The sequence below is a fragment of the Cuculus canorus genome, chromosome 16 (assembly GCF_017976375.1).
Source record: "Cuculus canorus isolate bCucCan1 chromosome 16, bCucCan1.pri, whole genome shotgun sequence".
Lineage (NCBI taxonomy): Eukaryota > Metazoa > Chordata > Aves > Cuculiformes > Cuculidae > Cuculus > Cuculus canorus.
The window spans coordinates 17617462-17634987 of NC_071416.1; the positions used below are offsets into that span (position 1 = coordinate 17617462).

Sequence of the window (17526 nt, forward strand, 5' to 3'; positions counted from 1 at the left end):
AGGAAGCACTGGGAATGCTTCCCTCATCACAGGGGGGTGCAGGGATGCTGCTCAGTGTCGTGGGGTGGCTGTGCTTGCCTCACCCCAGATGCTTATTGGGCCAGCAGCACACCCTCATCCTCGGCTTCACTTGAAAGCAGGCTGGTATTTTTATAAGGGGGAGCGAGCATTGAGGGCTGCTATCAGCCAGCGGTGAGCTCCAGCTCTGGAAGAAGAGTGGCACAAGGCTGGGGAAGGTTTGAGGAGTGTCTGAGAGCTATTTTGAGCTCCACAGAGCAGGTGTAGGTCTGCAAGTCAGATGTACTCAATTAGTCTTCTGCTGACATTTCTTACATGACATTAAAAAATGATGTTTATTTAAAGTGAATGCAAAGGAGTGGTGAGTGGTGGTGGTCCTGCAGACAGCAAGCCTGGGTGATTTTCTTTTAAATACAGCAATATTTGCAGCAGGGCTGGGGCCAGCAGCAGGGGGGGCAGCACATAGGGCAGATACAAGGGGTATCTCAGGCAGGGGGGTGCCTGCAAGGGTGTCTGCTGATGGGCTTGGGTTTAGAATAGGGCAAAGTCTGCAAAAAATGTTCACGGCTGTTTGTGTTCAGGCTCCTTTTCTGTTTGCTTTCCCCCAATATTCAACCAAACAAAGTTCCTGGCAGAAGTGTTGGTAGACGTGGCAAATGTTGCAGAGTTTTTGTGGAAGGTACATTTCAAAGTAGTGGCTGTATCGTCAACTCGGGGCTGATAGATAGCTCTCCTCACCTGTGCTGAGCAGAGGCGCAATGTTTCTACTGGGACATTCAAGCTAAGCCAGCTCCCAGAAGCAATTACTCCCAGGAACAGCTTCTGTCCAAACTTCAGCCTGAGCATCAACAGAAATTACTCAGCAAATTCCTTCAGGATATGCATGCCTTAAAAACAGTGGTGGGCTCTGGCTGGTGCACCAAAGGCGCAGGAAAAGCAGCTCCATGCAGAGTCAGTGGCTGTGGAAAGGCAACAACAATTGAGAAGCAGATGGATCCCGGCTCCGAAAAGCCGGGGGTCTGCATGGCTGAACCAGACTTTCTACCCCAAAATGCTGCAGCCACTGGAGGAACCCATGGTACCAGACGCCCCAGTGCAGAGGGGCACAGGCGGGCCATCACCATAGGCTCAAGTCCTCCAAGCCTCCAGCACCAAGGTGTTCCTATGGGTTCAGCCAGTGCTAGCATCTCCTGTTGGGAAGAGAACTGGAGGTGGGGAATGGTTGATATTGTGTGCCTCCTGCCACGGCCATCTCCTCTGGGAGCTGTCAGCTTCTCCCTCTCTGGACATCCAAGCTATTTTGACACCCTATTTTTCATCGTGGCCCTACAGACCTCTCACCTTGCTCATGCTGCCCAGGTCAGCAGTTCCCTGCAGCTTTGCCTATCTACTCTAAAACTCCTCTGTCAGGGTGGGTGGCTCAACTGCTGCCACCGAGCACAGCGCACCCAGACTCACCAACGTGGGACCAGCAGGCACCTTTCACCTGCTTCTGAACCAGAAGCCTGCCCTGGCCATGGGTGTGTGCAAGATTTTATAGGTGGTAACCCCTGGGAAAGTGGGAAATGCAGGGAGAGTGGTACACTCAGCTTACTGGCGTGGCCTAACGCTTTCGTTAGGAGAGCCAATGTCAACAGATAGACCTGAAGGAAGGAGCAAAACTAAATACATGGGCACTTCTCAGAACAAGAGCTGTAAAACCTGTGCAAACCTGAACAAGTGCCACAACACTCTTTTATAAAGTCAGAATCAATAGTCGAGCCCACTCAACGTGTTTGCTGACACATAAATGACAGCCACTGCGATGCATTTATGGCCCAGTGCCGTTCGTGGAGGTTGCAGAGCCTGGCTCCCCCCACCCTTTTCAGCCACTTCTCTTCCCCTCTGCTCTCAGGGAAGGCTCATCATTTTGCCTCACGGTCCCCAAAGCCTCGACGCTCCATGATAAGAAATTGGTGATGCTCCTCTCCAATGTGCCAGCCTGCCCTGCTTTCCAGCCAGTTGGGCGAGTCCCACATCCCACTCCATCATCGGTCTGGCAGGGTCCAACCCACTGCCTTAGTGGAAAGCAGCAGCTGAGCCTGGGAAGAGATGCTAACATCACACAAGGAAATATTGGCCATGGGCTGTGAAGCTGGGTTAAAGGATAAGGCAACACTGAGGGGCTCAGCAGAAGGCATAAAATAACAACTGCCTCATGGCACAAAGCCCCATCCATGCTACAGGTCCCCATCCAGCCAGACGTGTGGCCTCTCGATTGCAGCCCCCATGGCTCATGAGCAGGAGCAGATGCTGCCCCATGGACAGCCAGGCTCCAAGGAGGAGCAGAGAAGACACCAATGGGCGTCCAAGGGAACCATCCCATGCAGAGAGCCTGGCGCCAGCAAGGCAAAGGCGGTGCTGGGAAATGATGCATGGAACAAGGAGGCAGGAGGGGACGGACAGGGCATTTCAGATCCACAGCCCTGGCTGCTACCCTACCTGAAGTCTTGCTGCCTTAAAGGAATAAATGATGGTGGGATAGAGGTGGTGGCTTTCCCACTACATGGACACAGTGGTGGAGGCAGAGCCAGGTGCTGTTATATGTGCAGCCATAGTTTGTCCATCGCTGTGTGCCTGAGGACTGCCACAGTCGGCAAGAAATCTCTCTGACCTGGGTGAGTTTCTTTGTTACCGGCATTAAAATCCGTGTGGAAACAGGGAGGAGGCATCATGGGTTTATGCACAGTTTAGACCCTGCCCTCAATGCTGCCCCCTGTTCCGTGTGGGCATGCTGTGCACCTGCCCCTATTGCCAGCACACCCCTTCCCTGGGCATGGAGCGTATGGACCTGCTGGTCTTGTCCGTGACTCATCAGGAGCCTTCTGGAAGCTGTTTGCAGCTGTGTGCTCTGTAAATTAATTTGAATGCATCCCAGGCAGCTCGAGGTGGAAGTAGAGGCTCCCGGAGGCAAGACAAGAATGGGTTAGTGATGATTTTTTTTCCATTAGACCCATGCCTGCGAGACGGTGCTTGGGGTCCAACACCTCTGGAGGGCAGGAGTGATCCCTCTCCTCCTTGGTGCAGTGGAAACAGAGGTGGGATCGGTCGGAGCAAAGCCATCCAAGGAGGCAGGGAAGTGCAGGAAAAGGAGTGTTTCAGATGAGCTTGGTCCCATAGTCAGTTCCTCTGGGCACAGAGGCTGAATGAGGCCAGGCTCACCCCCAGACCTGGCTGGGGCCACAGCTGAGCAGCACAGGGTTGCATTGCACAGGTGCCCAGTTCTCCCTTTCAGCATCCAAATTATTGTATTCAGTGCCTGTGAAAACACAGTGAAGTGGCACTCTAATCCCTCACCTAATTTTCCTCCTCCAGGCTAAGCATGGCCACACGTGCCAGCACACAATCCCTGCAGAGGAGGAAAACTCTGTGCTCCGCAGCCTCCATGCTCACCTCTGGACTGGAGCCAATGAGTCAACACGAGAGTGTCACAGCAGCTTCATCCCAGAAGAAAAAGAACAGAGAGCCTAGCACTACTGTGGCTGAAAGGGGTTCCTTGTACCCTGACAGTTGGGAAATCCCTTTTCTTCCTGCTGGGATTGCTTTGGCCAGGCTGCAGTGCAAGACACCAGCTGAAGCTTTGGGCTGCCCAGGACATGGTGCCTCCTAGATTCCTCACCAACAGCACCGATTCCCAAATTCAATTAAGAAATATCAGCCCTGGAAGTTTTCCAGCTTCCTTGGGAGAGGATGGGGAAAGGAGGGCACTAGGACAGAACAGGGAGGCGCGCAGGGGGCTGCAGGCAGGCTCGGGCAGTGACGTCCCCAGGATGGTTTGAACCTGGAGCTGCTCTTCAAGGTCTGCAGGACACAAAGCTCAGGGCTGCCCGAAGGCGGGGATCGTGTGCACAGGTACCAACCGCTACCCTGCCTCTTGCTTCTCCTTTCCCTGTGTGTTATGATGGCTGCTGAGACGGGAGGCAAAGATTGTTTCTCAAGGATAGGATGTTCTGGTCATTTATATAGAAAGACCAGCCTCTCTGCAGAGAGGTACTCAGACCCACTCCCACTGTTAAACACACTCAGGCACATTTTCTGGAGCAGCCTCCAGAGCTACATGTGGGGTTGGGCAGCCCCTGACCCTCAGAAATGCAGCCACAGGACAGGCGCCAGGATGAAGGCACCTCGGAAAGGTGGTCCAGAAAGCAGTGGACATTGCTGTGGGCACTGGCAACGGGGCACAAACTCGGAGCCACCTTATAATTCCCCTCCGAGTAGTAGTCAGAACCCTTTAAAACCTGTGGCTCTGCAGCACATACTCCTGCTCCCCATCAAATCTCATTGTGACTAGCATTAAGGGATTAGCTGGTCCCCTGGTCCCTGCCGCCGCACCACAAGCAGCTCCTGGGTATGGCTCGTGCCCGGCAGCCCATGGGGATCTTGCCAGCTGGATGGCCCCCTTTGAGGGCAAAACTCCCTTAGATCTGCCCGCAGAGCTGAGAGCCCCTGGAAGATGAATGGCAGCAGATATGACCTGCTCCAGGAAACATCAGGTACCCCCCACGCTCCCCCTGGCACTGCAGTGAGGAAAGAAGCAGCGGCGTAGCCAGGGCTGCAGAGGTTGAGTGAACGGAGGGCATTGGCAACTCTGCCATGGGGGCTCCACAAAGCTGCTTTCAGAGCAGCCAAAATACACTCATCCCCTACCTACATTTTGCTGGTCCCCTTCAAAGGGGACCCCCAAGCTGCTGGTTTCTATTTTCCCATGTGGCTGTGGGGAGGGAACATGCCTAATTGTGGGTGGTGATGGCTGATGCCCCCAGGCTTGTTTCTGGGGCTCTTCAGAGACGTACCCCAACGCGGCTGCATGGTGGAGCGGGTGCTGTGACTCCTGGGGGAAGAGGACACCCTGGTGACTGCCTGAGACATCTGGGAAATGAATTGGTCATTCTCAGCCCAGTTTCCAGAGCCTAGCATTACTGTCCTGTGCAAGGATGGCTCTTGCCAGCTTGCAGCCCAACCTCAGGTGCTGCCCCTTTTGCTGCCTGCTCCTTAGCCGAGGAGGTCTGCAGCAGGACTTACCCAGCCCTTATAATGAAAGATTAAAAACAATTAAAAGAAAATCACTTTCAGTGCAAACGTTATTGGTTGCACAGAACTCTTACTAGAAAGGTGTTTTGGGTCCCCCTCCTCGGCCCCCTCCAGTGCCAATCTCTCACCTCTGTGCTCAGCCCATCAGCCCCAGCACCCACAGGGACCCTGGTGCAGGGAGGAGGCTGCCTAGGCTCTGGGTGCTGCTGGAGGGATTGCAGGCACTCAGACATGTTTCGAGTGTCCCACAGAGCCTCAACCACAAAACATCCCACCAGCCTCTGCTGAACCCCAGGGTACAGCAAAAATGCTGAGGCTCCTCTTGCTCGAGCAATTGCTGCCAAGCAGGGCTTGTGCTGGTGGTGGGGTTCATGACCCTTGGGGCAGCCTGGACCCCAAGCCGCTATTTTACAGGACGAGCTCCCCATGCCAGCTCCCCGTGCACTGGGAGCCACATGTGGGAAGCTGCTCCCAGCAGATACCCATGCTCTTTTATCAGCTGGCAATTGATTTTGAAAAGTTCATGACTTGGCATTTCATGGCTCAGTGTCTCATGATACATTTACTATGAGTGGTTCATTTCCTCAAATGATGTAGTTTATGGTCATAATATATTTTCATTTCTTTATGAAACAGAGGTCAATGGCACTGGGCCTTGCAGGAGTGTAAAGGCACAAATAATAGTGCTATCCTATCTTGGAGACATAGGCAAAAGAGTCAGTGGTTAATTAGCAATTTGCCTTGTTGTTTGTTAGAGCCAGGCAGTTGGTACTGCAATGTCCTGGCCATGGGTTAATGGGACTGTGGAGACGTCTGATCCCTTCCCCTTGTTGTCCCCCCCCAACAAACCTGGCACACAGAAAGCTCTGATGTGCCTGTACCTTGCTTTCTGTAGTGTTTTTTGTTTGTGTGGCAGTAGTCAGGATGGTTGTATTGCATAGGAGAGTGCTGTGGTGCCCACGGGCTGGAGGGGTTTGAAGCTGCTGTGGAAGTGGAGCTCCTGGGGAATATTTTGCTCCCACTTACACCCTGCTACTTTCTGTGCTCTGGTGATTCAGGACACTGAGGACAAGACAAGCTAGTCAGCCATCTACGCACCCTCTCAAGGCACTCTGCACACATCTCTCGAATTTTAACTTACCACCCTTTTTTGTTGTTTGGGTTTATTCCCATGCCCAGCCTACCTTTCCCAGTTCAGGCCTGACCAATGCTCCCACCCGTGGCAGCTTTCCGCATTCCTCGTGCTGCCTCCCATCAGACACATATGTTGTCCTTTCCCAAGATGCTCTCCCAAAGCTCAGCTCCTCCACCAGGGCTGTCTTTGCCAGCCCCCGGCGCAGGAGGGGAGCAGCTGAAGTGGCCTGAAGCTGCTAGATTTGGGAAGGTGCTTTTTTGCCCTTGAAAAGCCTTTGACTTCCCTTCCTCTGCAGACACAGGCTCAGACTGCTCCCTCGCTGCCCTCATTCATTGCAGCTCTCCCTCCACAGCTCCAGTAGTTTTGCAATTCTTTGCCTTAATTTCTAGCGAGGGCTGATCATCCATGGATGATGCTTCCAGACATGGCTTGCTGATGCACCCACCTTTGCAAAAAAGATAAATTTAAAAAAGAAGTAAAACTTGCTTTGTAACCTTTGTTGATTTTGGCTGTTCTCTTCTTCCACCTATTGCTTCATCAGCTGGAATGATTCAGGAGCTGTTTCATGTGTGTGTAATGAATGTACGAAGTCAATGAAACTTAAAAGCTCCAGGGGTGAAGGGAGAGACTCACTTGCCTGCCAGACTGAATTCAATAAGGATCTTTTTCCTGGGAAGCTTCAAGATTACTTCAGTTTCAAAGGGATCATATCAACCTGCTAAACAAGTTCTCACCAGGTCCAGAACTGGGCTGCTGAGATCCTTGTCATGCTAAAGGCATGAGCTGGCGAGGCATGGAAAGCAATAGGTGCTCGTTGGCAGTAAATCCTCTCTCTCAGCATTGCTGCTTCCCTGGGACTTCTGCTCTGCATTTAAATGGGTCTTATACTGCTGGATTTGACATGAGCCAGCGGAGACAGTGGATCTGAAACAGCACATGGCAAAGTCAGAGCCTTCCAAACCTGCAGGAGAGTTTTACTGGGAAGTGTCTGGATCTCCATTGGGTTGAAGTTTGGATGGAGTGTAGTTCCTGTGGCATAGGGATAGTGGTGGGGTAAGCGGGAGCAGCGGTGGGAGCTGTAGCTTGGGCAAAGTTGCAGCCTGCCATGTAATGGAAGAAGATGAATCCAACAGTTCCTCTTCCTTGCTTAGGCTTGGGCTCATTGTGTGATTTTTCTTAAAAACACAGTAGCAAAATTCCCAGAGTCACAAGTGCCGACTTGCAGGTCCCACAGGACAGATGCTGTTTTTGAAGGTTGCAATGATGGAAATACACACCAGCAAATGCACTGGCATTTTCAAGCACAGCTGCCCTTTTGAGAGCAGCTCAAACTTACTGTCTGTGCAAAACAACAGCTCCTAAGAGTACTAAAAATTACTTCCTCAAGTGTTCAGAGCCTTTATTAGGCAAGATAATAAACCCATTTCTGGTCCTGGGATGAAAGACACACACAGTGTTATCACTAGAGCAGTATATGATGAAATGATCTGTTTGTCCCAATGTTTGCAGTTCTTTCCCACCACTTTTGCATAGCAGCTATTCATTTTAGCTTAAATAATTACCTCCAGCTCCAACATCCATCCCAGCTTCAGCTGAAACGCACGTGTTACTTTTGGAGAGGAGTTAAGCAGAGTCTGCTACCTCCTTTGAAGTGTTTCTTCCCCATGTCCAAACCCTGCCTGGATTCTCCGTTTGGTCATTTTATGGCCTGGAGACCTGGACTTTTCTGGTTGGTTTGGCCACATTCTGATAACTTTGGCATTAGTGAGAAAGTGTTTTTTCAGGGCAGAGATGTGCTGTGTGCAGCTGGCAAGGGGCAAACAGACCCTAAACAACTCCTGCTGAGACATCAGTTTTCCTGGAGACTTCTTGCTGCTGCTGGGTACATTCTGGGGATGGACATAGGAGCAGACCCCTATCTCTGTGTCCATAATATGATTGCTAGGAGTGGAGGCAAAGATCCGCCACTTGAACTGGGTGCTTGTTTCAGCTGCAGTGACCTGCAGCCCCCCAACCCCTGCCAGATTCCTTGGAGCTGCTTATTAACACACTGACAACTCTGCTCTGGAGTCACGGCACACTGAGGCAGAAGGCAGAGGGATTTGACAGTGTGGCCTAAATATACCTGTTTACAAAAAGTCTGACAAAATACAAGTCCTTGGCTTTATCTTTGCCATTTGGAAATAGCCACAAAGCAAATATACTTAAGGCATGAAGGGAGGGGGATTTATATTGACTTTAGAAAATGCTGGTCTTTAAAAACAGGAAAAAAATGCTCATCCTCGGGCTGTGCCGACTGGCTGCTAGAACCAAAAGGCTTGCATACAGGCTTAAAGCCTGCCTGCTAATCTGTAGCAGTTCTGTGTGAGCAAGTCATGCAGTAAACCACTCTCTGTTAATTTTTTAATGCAGAATAAACAGGTCAAGAAATGATTAGCATGAGAATAAATTGAGCTTAATTGAGAGATTCAGAAAAGATGAGAGGGAAGAGGCAAATTGGAGTTATCAGTTAACCATGCAGAGTTGCTCTGCCTCCACGAGCTCATGTTCCTTCTTGTTTTCCATCCCCACTGAAGTTGCCCTTTTTTCCCCCCTTCCCTAATTTAAATGATGAGTTAAAATTGCTGGTATAAGCACAATGAAAGCCCTTGTTTCTCCTTCTTGTTTTCTACCTGCAATGGCTGCCAAATGAATTACAGATGATTAGGCTCCTACCTGTTTTTTCCTGATGGTCCTTCCCATTCTGCGTGTAGAAAAGGAGCTGCTGATCTTAAGGTTGAAACACATAAAATCCGCTTTGTGCAAGTATGAGAGCTCTGCTCCAGTGCAAAAGTTTCAGCATGATCCCAGCAGATCTGGGGACTGAGCTGAGGCATCCGTGGGCAAGGGGAAGAGCAGCCCTCAGAACTGCTTGGAGTGGAGTTTGGTCAGTGGTCGGAGATCTATATTCTCAGATAGGCAGGACTTTGTCCACAAACTGGAATTTGAAATTTCAGAGGGGGAAAAAAAAAGCAGAAGGGACCTTTGCATGTGTGGAGATGACTACGCTGGCAATATTCCCCTGGGACTTTTGTTCTTTGTCTTGTAATTTGGCTTTGTGCTTCCCCAACAGCTCACTCAGTGAAACAGTGGTGAGCTGAGCAAGGGCCCTGACCTTGTTTGGGACTTTCCTGCTCTGGAGAGGTTTTAGGTCCATCTCTGCTTCACTTGCATGCCAAGGGAAAGCCACTCCAGAAGCCTTGGAGCTGTGAATGACATGGCACGGTTGACCTGGAGTTGGGATTGCACGGGGCAGTAGTGGCATCACTGATGTAAGCTGAGGTTGGTCCTGCTGGCTCTTCTGGTGCACTGGCATTTCTGGTGGGGATTTCTTGAGAATGCAGAGCTGTGAGAGTGAAAAGCAGAGGGCAGGAGGGCTCCAGGCTCCCAGGTGCAGCTTGATCACTATCCATGCTCAGAAAGTCCACAGCAGCCCCAGACTAGGGGTTTGGCTGATACACTGGAGGGCAGGGCTGGGGTACTATGGCAGGCTGGAGAAAGGGGCCAGCAGGAACCACAGCAGCAAAGCCCACACAGAGAACAGTGAGAGGACAGGCTCTTCGCAGGGTATAACATGAGAGGAGATCAACAGGTATAAGAATCGAATTGAGAGAGGTTCAGACAGTGTCTAAGGAGAAACTTATTCACCATAAGGATGGTCAGGCATTGGTGTCAGTTGCCTGGAAAGGTTATGCAGTCTTGGTCCTTAGAGGTATTCAACACCTATTGCAGTAGAGACCTTGAGGATCCTTCCAACCTCAATTACCCTTTGATCCTACAATGCTCTGTTCAAGAAGGGCAAGAGGAACCCTGTGAGAGGAACCTGTTCAACCTCTTGACATGAAGAGCCGGCAAGCATGGTAGCTGATGGCGTCCTTACCATAAATGCTCTATTAAATACTCTATTCCTGATCCTCATCTACTGAGAAATATAGATCTTATTTTCAGAGAATCTCCTTTTGCTTTGGATGGATTTTCCATCAGAGATGTACAGATAAGGCAGAATTAGTGTCATGGTGTGCCAGTGTGTGGAAGGATTTACTGCTAAACAAATAACAATTAAGCAATAACTCGGTGCAGAACACTTTACACTCTGGAGCTGTCATGGCCTCCTTTGCAGCCATCTCCTGGCATAGGAAACAGTGAGTGGAGGGCACAGAAAATGGGGACAGGAGGACAGAGGAGAGGGTCTGAAAGCTGAACTGCCCCTGAGCACCTGGTGTGGGAAAAGCCTTTGCCTGACAGTGGGAGTTTGCCAGTCGAGAGTTCTCTCTCTGGAATAATAAGAAAACATCTTCTGTAGGACAGAAGTGTTTGAATCAGTCCTACAACCAGCTATTGACTCGAGCATCTCAAACCTAGAACAGCTGCAGGCCTCAGGGTCCTGTTGGCTAGTAGGAGCTATGACTGCACTGGCAAGCTGTCCCAAAACCTGCCACACAGGGATAACAGAGGAGATAAGGACTCCCTAGGCAGAACATCCCCAGGAAGACATCCATTTTCCACAGCAGACCATGCCTGAGGAGCAGCTGATATGTTTACAGCACGAGCCCAATGCTGGGGCAAAGGAAGCACAGTGTGTCCTGGTCTGGTCTGGTCCTTGACCTCCATACTGAGACAAGGGGATTGGGAGGGGACACTGGCAATCGATGGAAAACACCAGTAGTGAGAAAACGACAGTCAGCACAACCCCAGGGAGGACAATGCCACGTCCCATTGAGAGTTCCAGCCTCATGAGCCACCTAATACTCTCCAAACTTCCCCGTTCCTTATCTGCTGCTCTCCTGCACAAGCTGCCTCTCCAGTGTCTGTTCCTGGCCCTCTTAATCCTTCCTGCCCAGGCAGCAAACAGCCTTTGCAGCCTCCCTTGCTCAGCAGGCTATTTAAGCAAAGGGTTTGTTCTGCTGAGCAGAGCAAAACAGACCATGCATTTACGATATTTTACTAGACGCTGTGGCAAATCCTGCACATATTTGACCGAGTGTCTGTAGCCTTTATCTAATCAAAGGGATCACCATGGCCTGGCCAGGATTGGAATGGAGGTCCCTGGGAGGAGGCCATGGAGGGGCTTTACCTTAGCATCCTCATCCACATAGTAAAAACAATTTTTGGCTCAGGACTGCTCGCGCTGAAGGGAAGAGCCACCGGCACATGAGTGTGGAGAACTCTGGCCTCTCTCTCAAGAGCACAGACTGGGTGACTGCTTTCCCTGCAGCAAAGGATCCTTTATCACCAGACCCAAATGAGAAAGCAGAGGCTTTCTGCAGTTCTCAGCTTTGCTGCAGCAAACATGTAGCCTTAGGGCAGAAGAGCTGGTTGGAAGCGCTACATTGGTCATAGTTTCAGGGTGAAAGGGCTCCTTGAACAATCCTTTTTGTGCTTCTAAAATATGAATAGCAAATTGTCGCCAGCATCACTGCTCAGAGCCATGCGCTGTTGTGGAGCCAGAGACCTTGGTGGCACGATGTGACAGCGATGCCACCATGTCCAGGGAAGCTCAGAGCGCCAGCGGGGCTGGGGCTGCACAGGGCTGCCGGGAAGCACAAATACAAGTCATTCTGGAGCCCAAGTCAGCAGCGCGTGGACACAGTCACCCGCTTCTGGTTGCGAAATCACAGGGGTGTTTTCAACACGGAGCAAGCTGATACCAAACCATTAATTGCTGATTGTCCTGTGCCATGCAGCCAATGCCGTACAGCAATCAATTAAATTCTCACTCTGATCTTGTAATTACACTGAAACATCTCAGTCCTGTTTAAAGCAGAGGTAATGGGCACAGGGTCAGTTGGGAAGGAGAACAACCAGGTTAGCAAGGAGGAGAGTACAGGAAGCTCTGTCACTCTCTCTGGTCCCCAGTACCAGCAGGATCAGACTCAAGGGCTGAGCAAGGTGGCAGAACCATGGTTGTTGCCAGCAGCAGAGACCTGGCACCAGCTGCACCCTGGTGTAGGTCAGAAGGAAAAATCTTGCTGCAGAGTAAAACTCTGCTATGTTGTAAAACACCTAATGAAAATTTTAAGACACGGCAGTCAAAACCTGAGGCCAGGGGGTGACGGGCACAGGATGACTCTGGTGGTGAGACAGGAGCAGCCCCTGTGGTGCCCAGGACACCTTTGCCACTCCTCAGTGCCACTCGCTGTTTGGGCACTGCTGCAGAATGGGATCTGTTTATAGGGCATGCAGCTCCTGTAAAACTCAGTTTATAGGGAAGTAAAAGGTGTTGTATGTCATTACTTTGCATAGCAACATGTAAATTGCCAGGCAGGCACTCACCTTCTCTGACAGGGAGGGAGAAAAAGCTAAAGGTGTGAGAGGGATGAAGGGAGCGAGAGAAGGGAAAAGCGGGGGAGAAGGCAGCCAACAGTGGAGAGGGAAAGACAATGACAGAAGTGAAGAGCAATCTTATTCTCCCAGTAAGTTTTTTTCCAAGTTTTCCACGCCAAGTACAATTAAGACAAACACCAGCAGACCAGTAGCCAGGTCAATGATACCCCAGGAAAATGCTCCCTCGCTGGCAAGCGCCTGTTCCCTTGGTCTTGCCTGCACCTAGGAGCCAGGATTGGCAAAGCACCCTGAGATTCAATCATAAACAGTCAACAAGAATCACTGCTGCTCCACCAAAAAAAAAAAACAGCTTAGCAGCGTTCAGCAGTGGGTGAGATGATTAAAGATTAACCCCCTACCTCCTGCCTCCACCCCTCTGGGGAGTATAGGCCTTGAGGCTCAGCAAGTCCTTTCAGAGAAATATTTGAAATAAAAGACAACAGATAGGGGACGCAGCGAAGGGAGAGAGAGGCAGAAGGGCCAATAGCCTCAGACAAGGGAATCGGTACAATCTGGCCCGTGTTTGCTGATGATAATGCGCCTTTCCAAAGCCCTAATAGACATGGAGATGGCAGATTATAGCGCGGCACTAGACCCGGCGTATACCACTCTGGAGTTTGAGAACATGCAGGTGCTGGCCATGGGCAACGGTAAGTCCCCTCCGTCTTCTCTCCCGGGATCTGTTGGGGCTGCAGGAGGAGACGTCCCTGGGATGGCTGCAGAAATGCTGCCAGGGAGGGCCGGGGAACAGCAGCAGTGTCAGCTGGGGACTCACTGGGGGGTTTCTGTCTCTTCTACAGAGAAATAGAGGCAGTGGAGCAATGCCGTGATGAGTGCACGTGGGATGCAGCCCAGAGACCTCGGGGACAGGCACACACCAGGGGCTGAGTGCAGTAAGAGGTGCCCACCAGACAGTCAGCCCAGGGACTGGGGCTGAGCATGGGGCAGGGTCTCACCTACCCCAGATCACAGACAAGATAAAAGACCAGCCAAAAGCTTCCGAGTGAAGCACTGCTGACGGCTCACCAGGCAGACCAAGGGTGGAAATCACTGTGAAAAAAAGATTCAAGCACTGTAGCTGCCCTGACGCTACGGTCCTTCCCTGTGAGGGGCTTTGGTACAGAGTGAGAATCCCTTTCCTGGGAGTGCTGCAAGCCTGGGAAGCTTAGCTCTCTGGGTAAGGGGACCTGGTAGGGTTAGACAAGCGTTCTCATCCTCTGAGGAGGGTAGGATCACACTTAACCCATCAGAATTTGCAATCCTGGCCCACCCATTTGGAGACCAAGAAGTCCTGGTGATTAAATGCTCACAGATAACAGGAGATTCCTTCCAAGTCCCCCCTAAAGCCTCTCTAAATATGGGGTTAATGACTAAATGAAGCACTCTGCAGAAATGACACACACACCCCAGGCCCTGTCTTCTTGCCTGCTGTGTCACCAAGACTGCAGGGTCACCTCTGTCCTGGGACGGCTGTACTGGTGGCTTGAGCTCTCCCCTCACAGCCTGTGTGGGTGTTCATGGATTGTGGGTCTTTCATGGGTTATGGCTCTCCTCCATCACGGATGTGACTCCGCAGCACTGGAGTGGCTCTGCTGTGAACAACTCCTTCAGCCCCTGCAGCTCCCCAGGACAGCCCTACCCACCCAGTGATCTCAGGGCTGAGAGCAGCCCCCTTCGGCTCTGCTGATGCCATCTGGACCTTCTGGAACAAGTCTAGGTCTTGCTCTCTCTCCATACCCCTCTCCCACTCATTACAGAAGCTCCTGCACAGGGGTGATTGCCCCCTGCCCCATGACTGAGAGCTCCGTGGGTCAGAGGGAACAATAATTTTGTATGTTGAGATCAGGCGTGGTACGCCCTAGAGGTGGATGAGTCTGCTGGGTCAGGTGGCACCACACCTCTCCTCCTCCACTGTCCATCTCCAGGCACAGGGCAGGTCTCACCTGCAGGGCTGCTTTGGCACTCCAGCAACTGCCCACACCTCTGCCAGCAAAACTTCTACCTCCTTTTCTGGCTGAGGGCTGCAGGAGAGCTTGGCCACTGCCCTAGCCCAGGGCTAGCTGCTCAGCACTGGGCAAGTTTGCCATCATCACAGACTGAACACATCCCATGTTCAGACAGGCTTGAGGATCTTTAGAGGAGCTCTTGGCCTCCTAACACAAGGCTCTACTGCGAGATCTCACATTTTAAGTAGGATTTCCTCTTTCTTCCATTTGCCTTAACTACAAAATAATCCCATTAAACCCACTTCATTGCAGCAGCCAGAAGCCTACATTTCTGGCACTACAAAATAAACTTAATTGGAAAATTACCCATTAGGCAGTAATTTCATTGTCGGTTGACTATTAGACTAAGATGTTGTAATTTCTTTGATACTGGTGCCAGTTTTTCCTGTTCTATCTTCATCTGATTACAGCATGATATACTGCTAGAAAGGGATTTATCTAGGCTGTCACAGATACGCACTTAACGCGATTACAGGCACATTGGCTCCTCCTTCTTCCCTGGTGTCAGCCCTATGTTTAGCTGAAACTGGAAATCTAACTTTCTTCTGGAACGACCTTCATCCAGCTGAGCCCTCGGGATGTCTTTGGAGGAAGGGTGTTTTTGGATGCAAGCTGCTTGCAGGGATGAGAGGCAGCCAGAGCTGGCTTGGGAGGAGCTCGGGGCTCTGGGAGCAGAGAGGTGCATTGCACAGGCAGCGCTGCACGCACGGAAGTGTGAATACACGACAGGGTGTGCCAGGCAAGGACACGGAGAAGCAGAAAACTGGCTTGAGAAAGAAATGTAGGAGGGACACAAGGGATTAGAAACACCAAAAGCAGGCAGGGAAATGAAAGCTGCTGCCAGAGCCAGGGAAGGGGCTGGCTTAAGATTTCCCCGTGCCAATTTACTGCCAGGGAACTTAGGATCTACTCCAGGTTACTTGTGCCAAGGCATGGCTTGAAGAGGCTGCTCAGCAGCTGCCACAACATCCCTTTCTCCACAAAATAAGTGCTAAAATTGTACCCCTGTCCCAGGCAGCATTGCCTTAGCTCCCTCCAGCACCTGTGCTCCAGCTACCAAAAAGAGCCCGGTTGAGAGCAGCCTTTTTATAGCACCCAAACCCCTTTCTGCTGGGTGCTAAGTAGGAGCCTCTGTGGCCCTCCCAGGATGAGAGTTAATTGTGTTCCTGCCAAGCCCAGAGACAAGGTACTAATAGACTTGCGTATTAAAACCTCAGCAGGTTTCTATAGCATTGTAGACCCTGGGTACCATTTGCAACTGGGTTTCCACTGAGGCAGGGGAATGTGCCTGTGCGGATACAGGAAAATGTGCATGGGAGGGGACAATTAGATCAACTGAATTAAGGGCTGATCCCTTCAGCCTTGAGGTTTGTTTGGCTTGCTGGAGGGGCTTTAGTGTAGGGCTTGTATGGTTTTGTACCTTTCAGATGTCCTTTCCTACAGAGGCTGCTGTAATTCCCTGTTCTCCCAAAACAGCCCTGCAAAAGCCAGCCCTCTTTGGTCTATAAGGACATTGGTCTCAGCCTTGGTGTCAGCAGACTCTGGAATATACCCAGCACACAGCCTTCTCCATGCCACAGCATCACCCTTGTTTTCTGGGTTAGCTTGGTCAATCCTTCCTTGCACAGGAAGAGTTTGCCCAAGTGAGTTTTCCGCTGAAGTCATTTGAATTTGTTGTGCACTTCAAGTCTTTTTCTCCTGAAGAATACCCATGCCTTGCAGAGAGGCTCTCCAGGAAAGGGAGCTGGTCACCTCATTTGCTCAGGGCTGCCTTGGGCTCTTTTGGTGCTATAACACAAACCAGCTCTAATAAATCAGCTGCTCGCCCTGAGCTGTAATACCTCAGCTTTAACTCTGGGCCAGCTTTTTTTTCTGGCCATGTTACTGCAGCCCAAAGCATCTGCAAATCCCTGAGGAATTTTGGCTCTGCTCTGTGACTCCTGAAACAGGTTTTCTGCTTAGTCTGAAAACATTGGTGGAGTGAGGCTTTTAGGAAGAGCCTTCACAATCCGGGGGGCTTTTCAGCACTCAAAATGCAATGAATTAAGCACCTACCACTTCTTACACAAGCCTCTGCGAGCTACTTCAGCTGCCTGGTTCCTCCAAAAATCAAATCTCTCACTGGAAACCGAGTTAGGAAATGTTGTCTGTCTGTGTCACTGTTGTCTTCTTCCTGGGTCCTCCCCCAAGCAGACACATCTCCATCAGAAGCAGCCAACCTCAACACTTCCAATAGCATCGGGGTGAGCGCGCTGTGTGCCATCTGCGGGGACCGTGCCACGGGGAAGCATTACGGGGCTTCCAGCTGTGATGGCTGCAAAGGCTTCTTCAGGAGGAGCGTGCGGAAGAATCACATGTACTCCTGCAGGTAAGAATAGAGTCATATGCGCAAGAAAAAACAGTCCCCAAGATCTGAACAGTAAAGTCCCCTGAGTGCAGCAGCATTGTCCTTCATACTCTTCATCCTCCCTGCATCCTCCATCACCTTCCCTGACCTCACTCTCCAGTTGGGAAGGGCCAGAGACAGCCCTCGCTGTGAGTCTCACATCATTCCACTGATCACTGCAGAAAGACTCTGGGAAGCCTTACCCTGCCTGTTCTTTAGGGGCCATGCACGTGTTCTTTGCAGACGCATATGGGTGACTGTGGATGTGACTAGCAAGCAAGGTGGTGCCAGGGGGCGAAACCTTATCAGAGGGGCTGAGCACCTTCCTAGTCTGTGCCCTGAGTGCAGCGCGAACCCTGCTCGCTCCCTGAGGTCACTTCAATGGCCTGGCATCCCTTTTCCATCACGAGTTGGAAGTCTGTCTTCTTTCTACCTAAAATGCTGTCACTGGCTGTTACATGAAAAAAGAATATGTAAGGACAGAAGCTGGGCAGTGTAGTATGCACATCTCTGTGGATGAGACACGCAAGTTGCTCCTGCAACTCATA

At 51.1% G+C, this 17526-nt stretch overlaps 1 protein-coding gene across 4 annotated transcripts in view; it reads left to right on the plus strand.

Annotated features, from left to right (window-relative positions):
• HNF4A (hepatocyte nuclear factor 4 alpha) overlaps positions 1-17526 on the plus strand; it is a 35917-nt gene that overhangs the window by 3990 nt on the left and 14401 nt on the right. Inside the window, exons 1-2 of one of the 4 annotated variants that reach the window (XM_054081967.1) lie at positions 12969-13236; positions 16783-16960. In XM_054081967.1, the coding sequence (XP_053937942.1) occupies positions 13116-13236; positions 16783-16960 (299 nt within the window). In that variant the 5' untranslated portion in view covers positions 12969-13115. Of the gene's footprint in view, positions 1-12968; positions 13237-16782; positions 16961-17526 lie in introns of those variants that run through there. The other 3 variants (XM_054081968.1, XM_054081969.1, XM_054081970.1) reach the window with 3 other exon arrangements.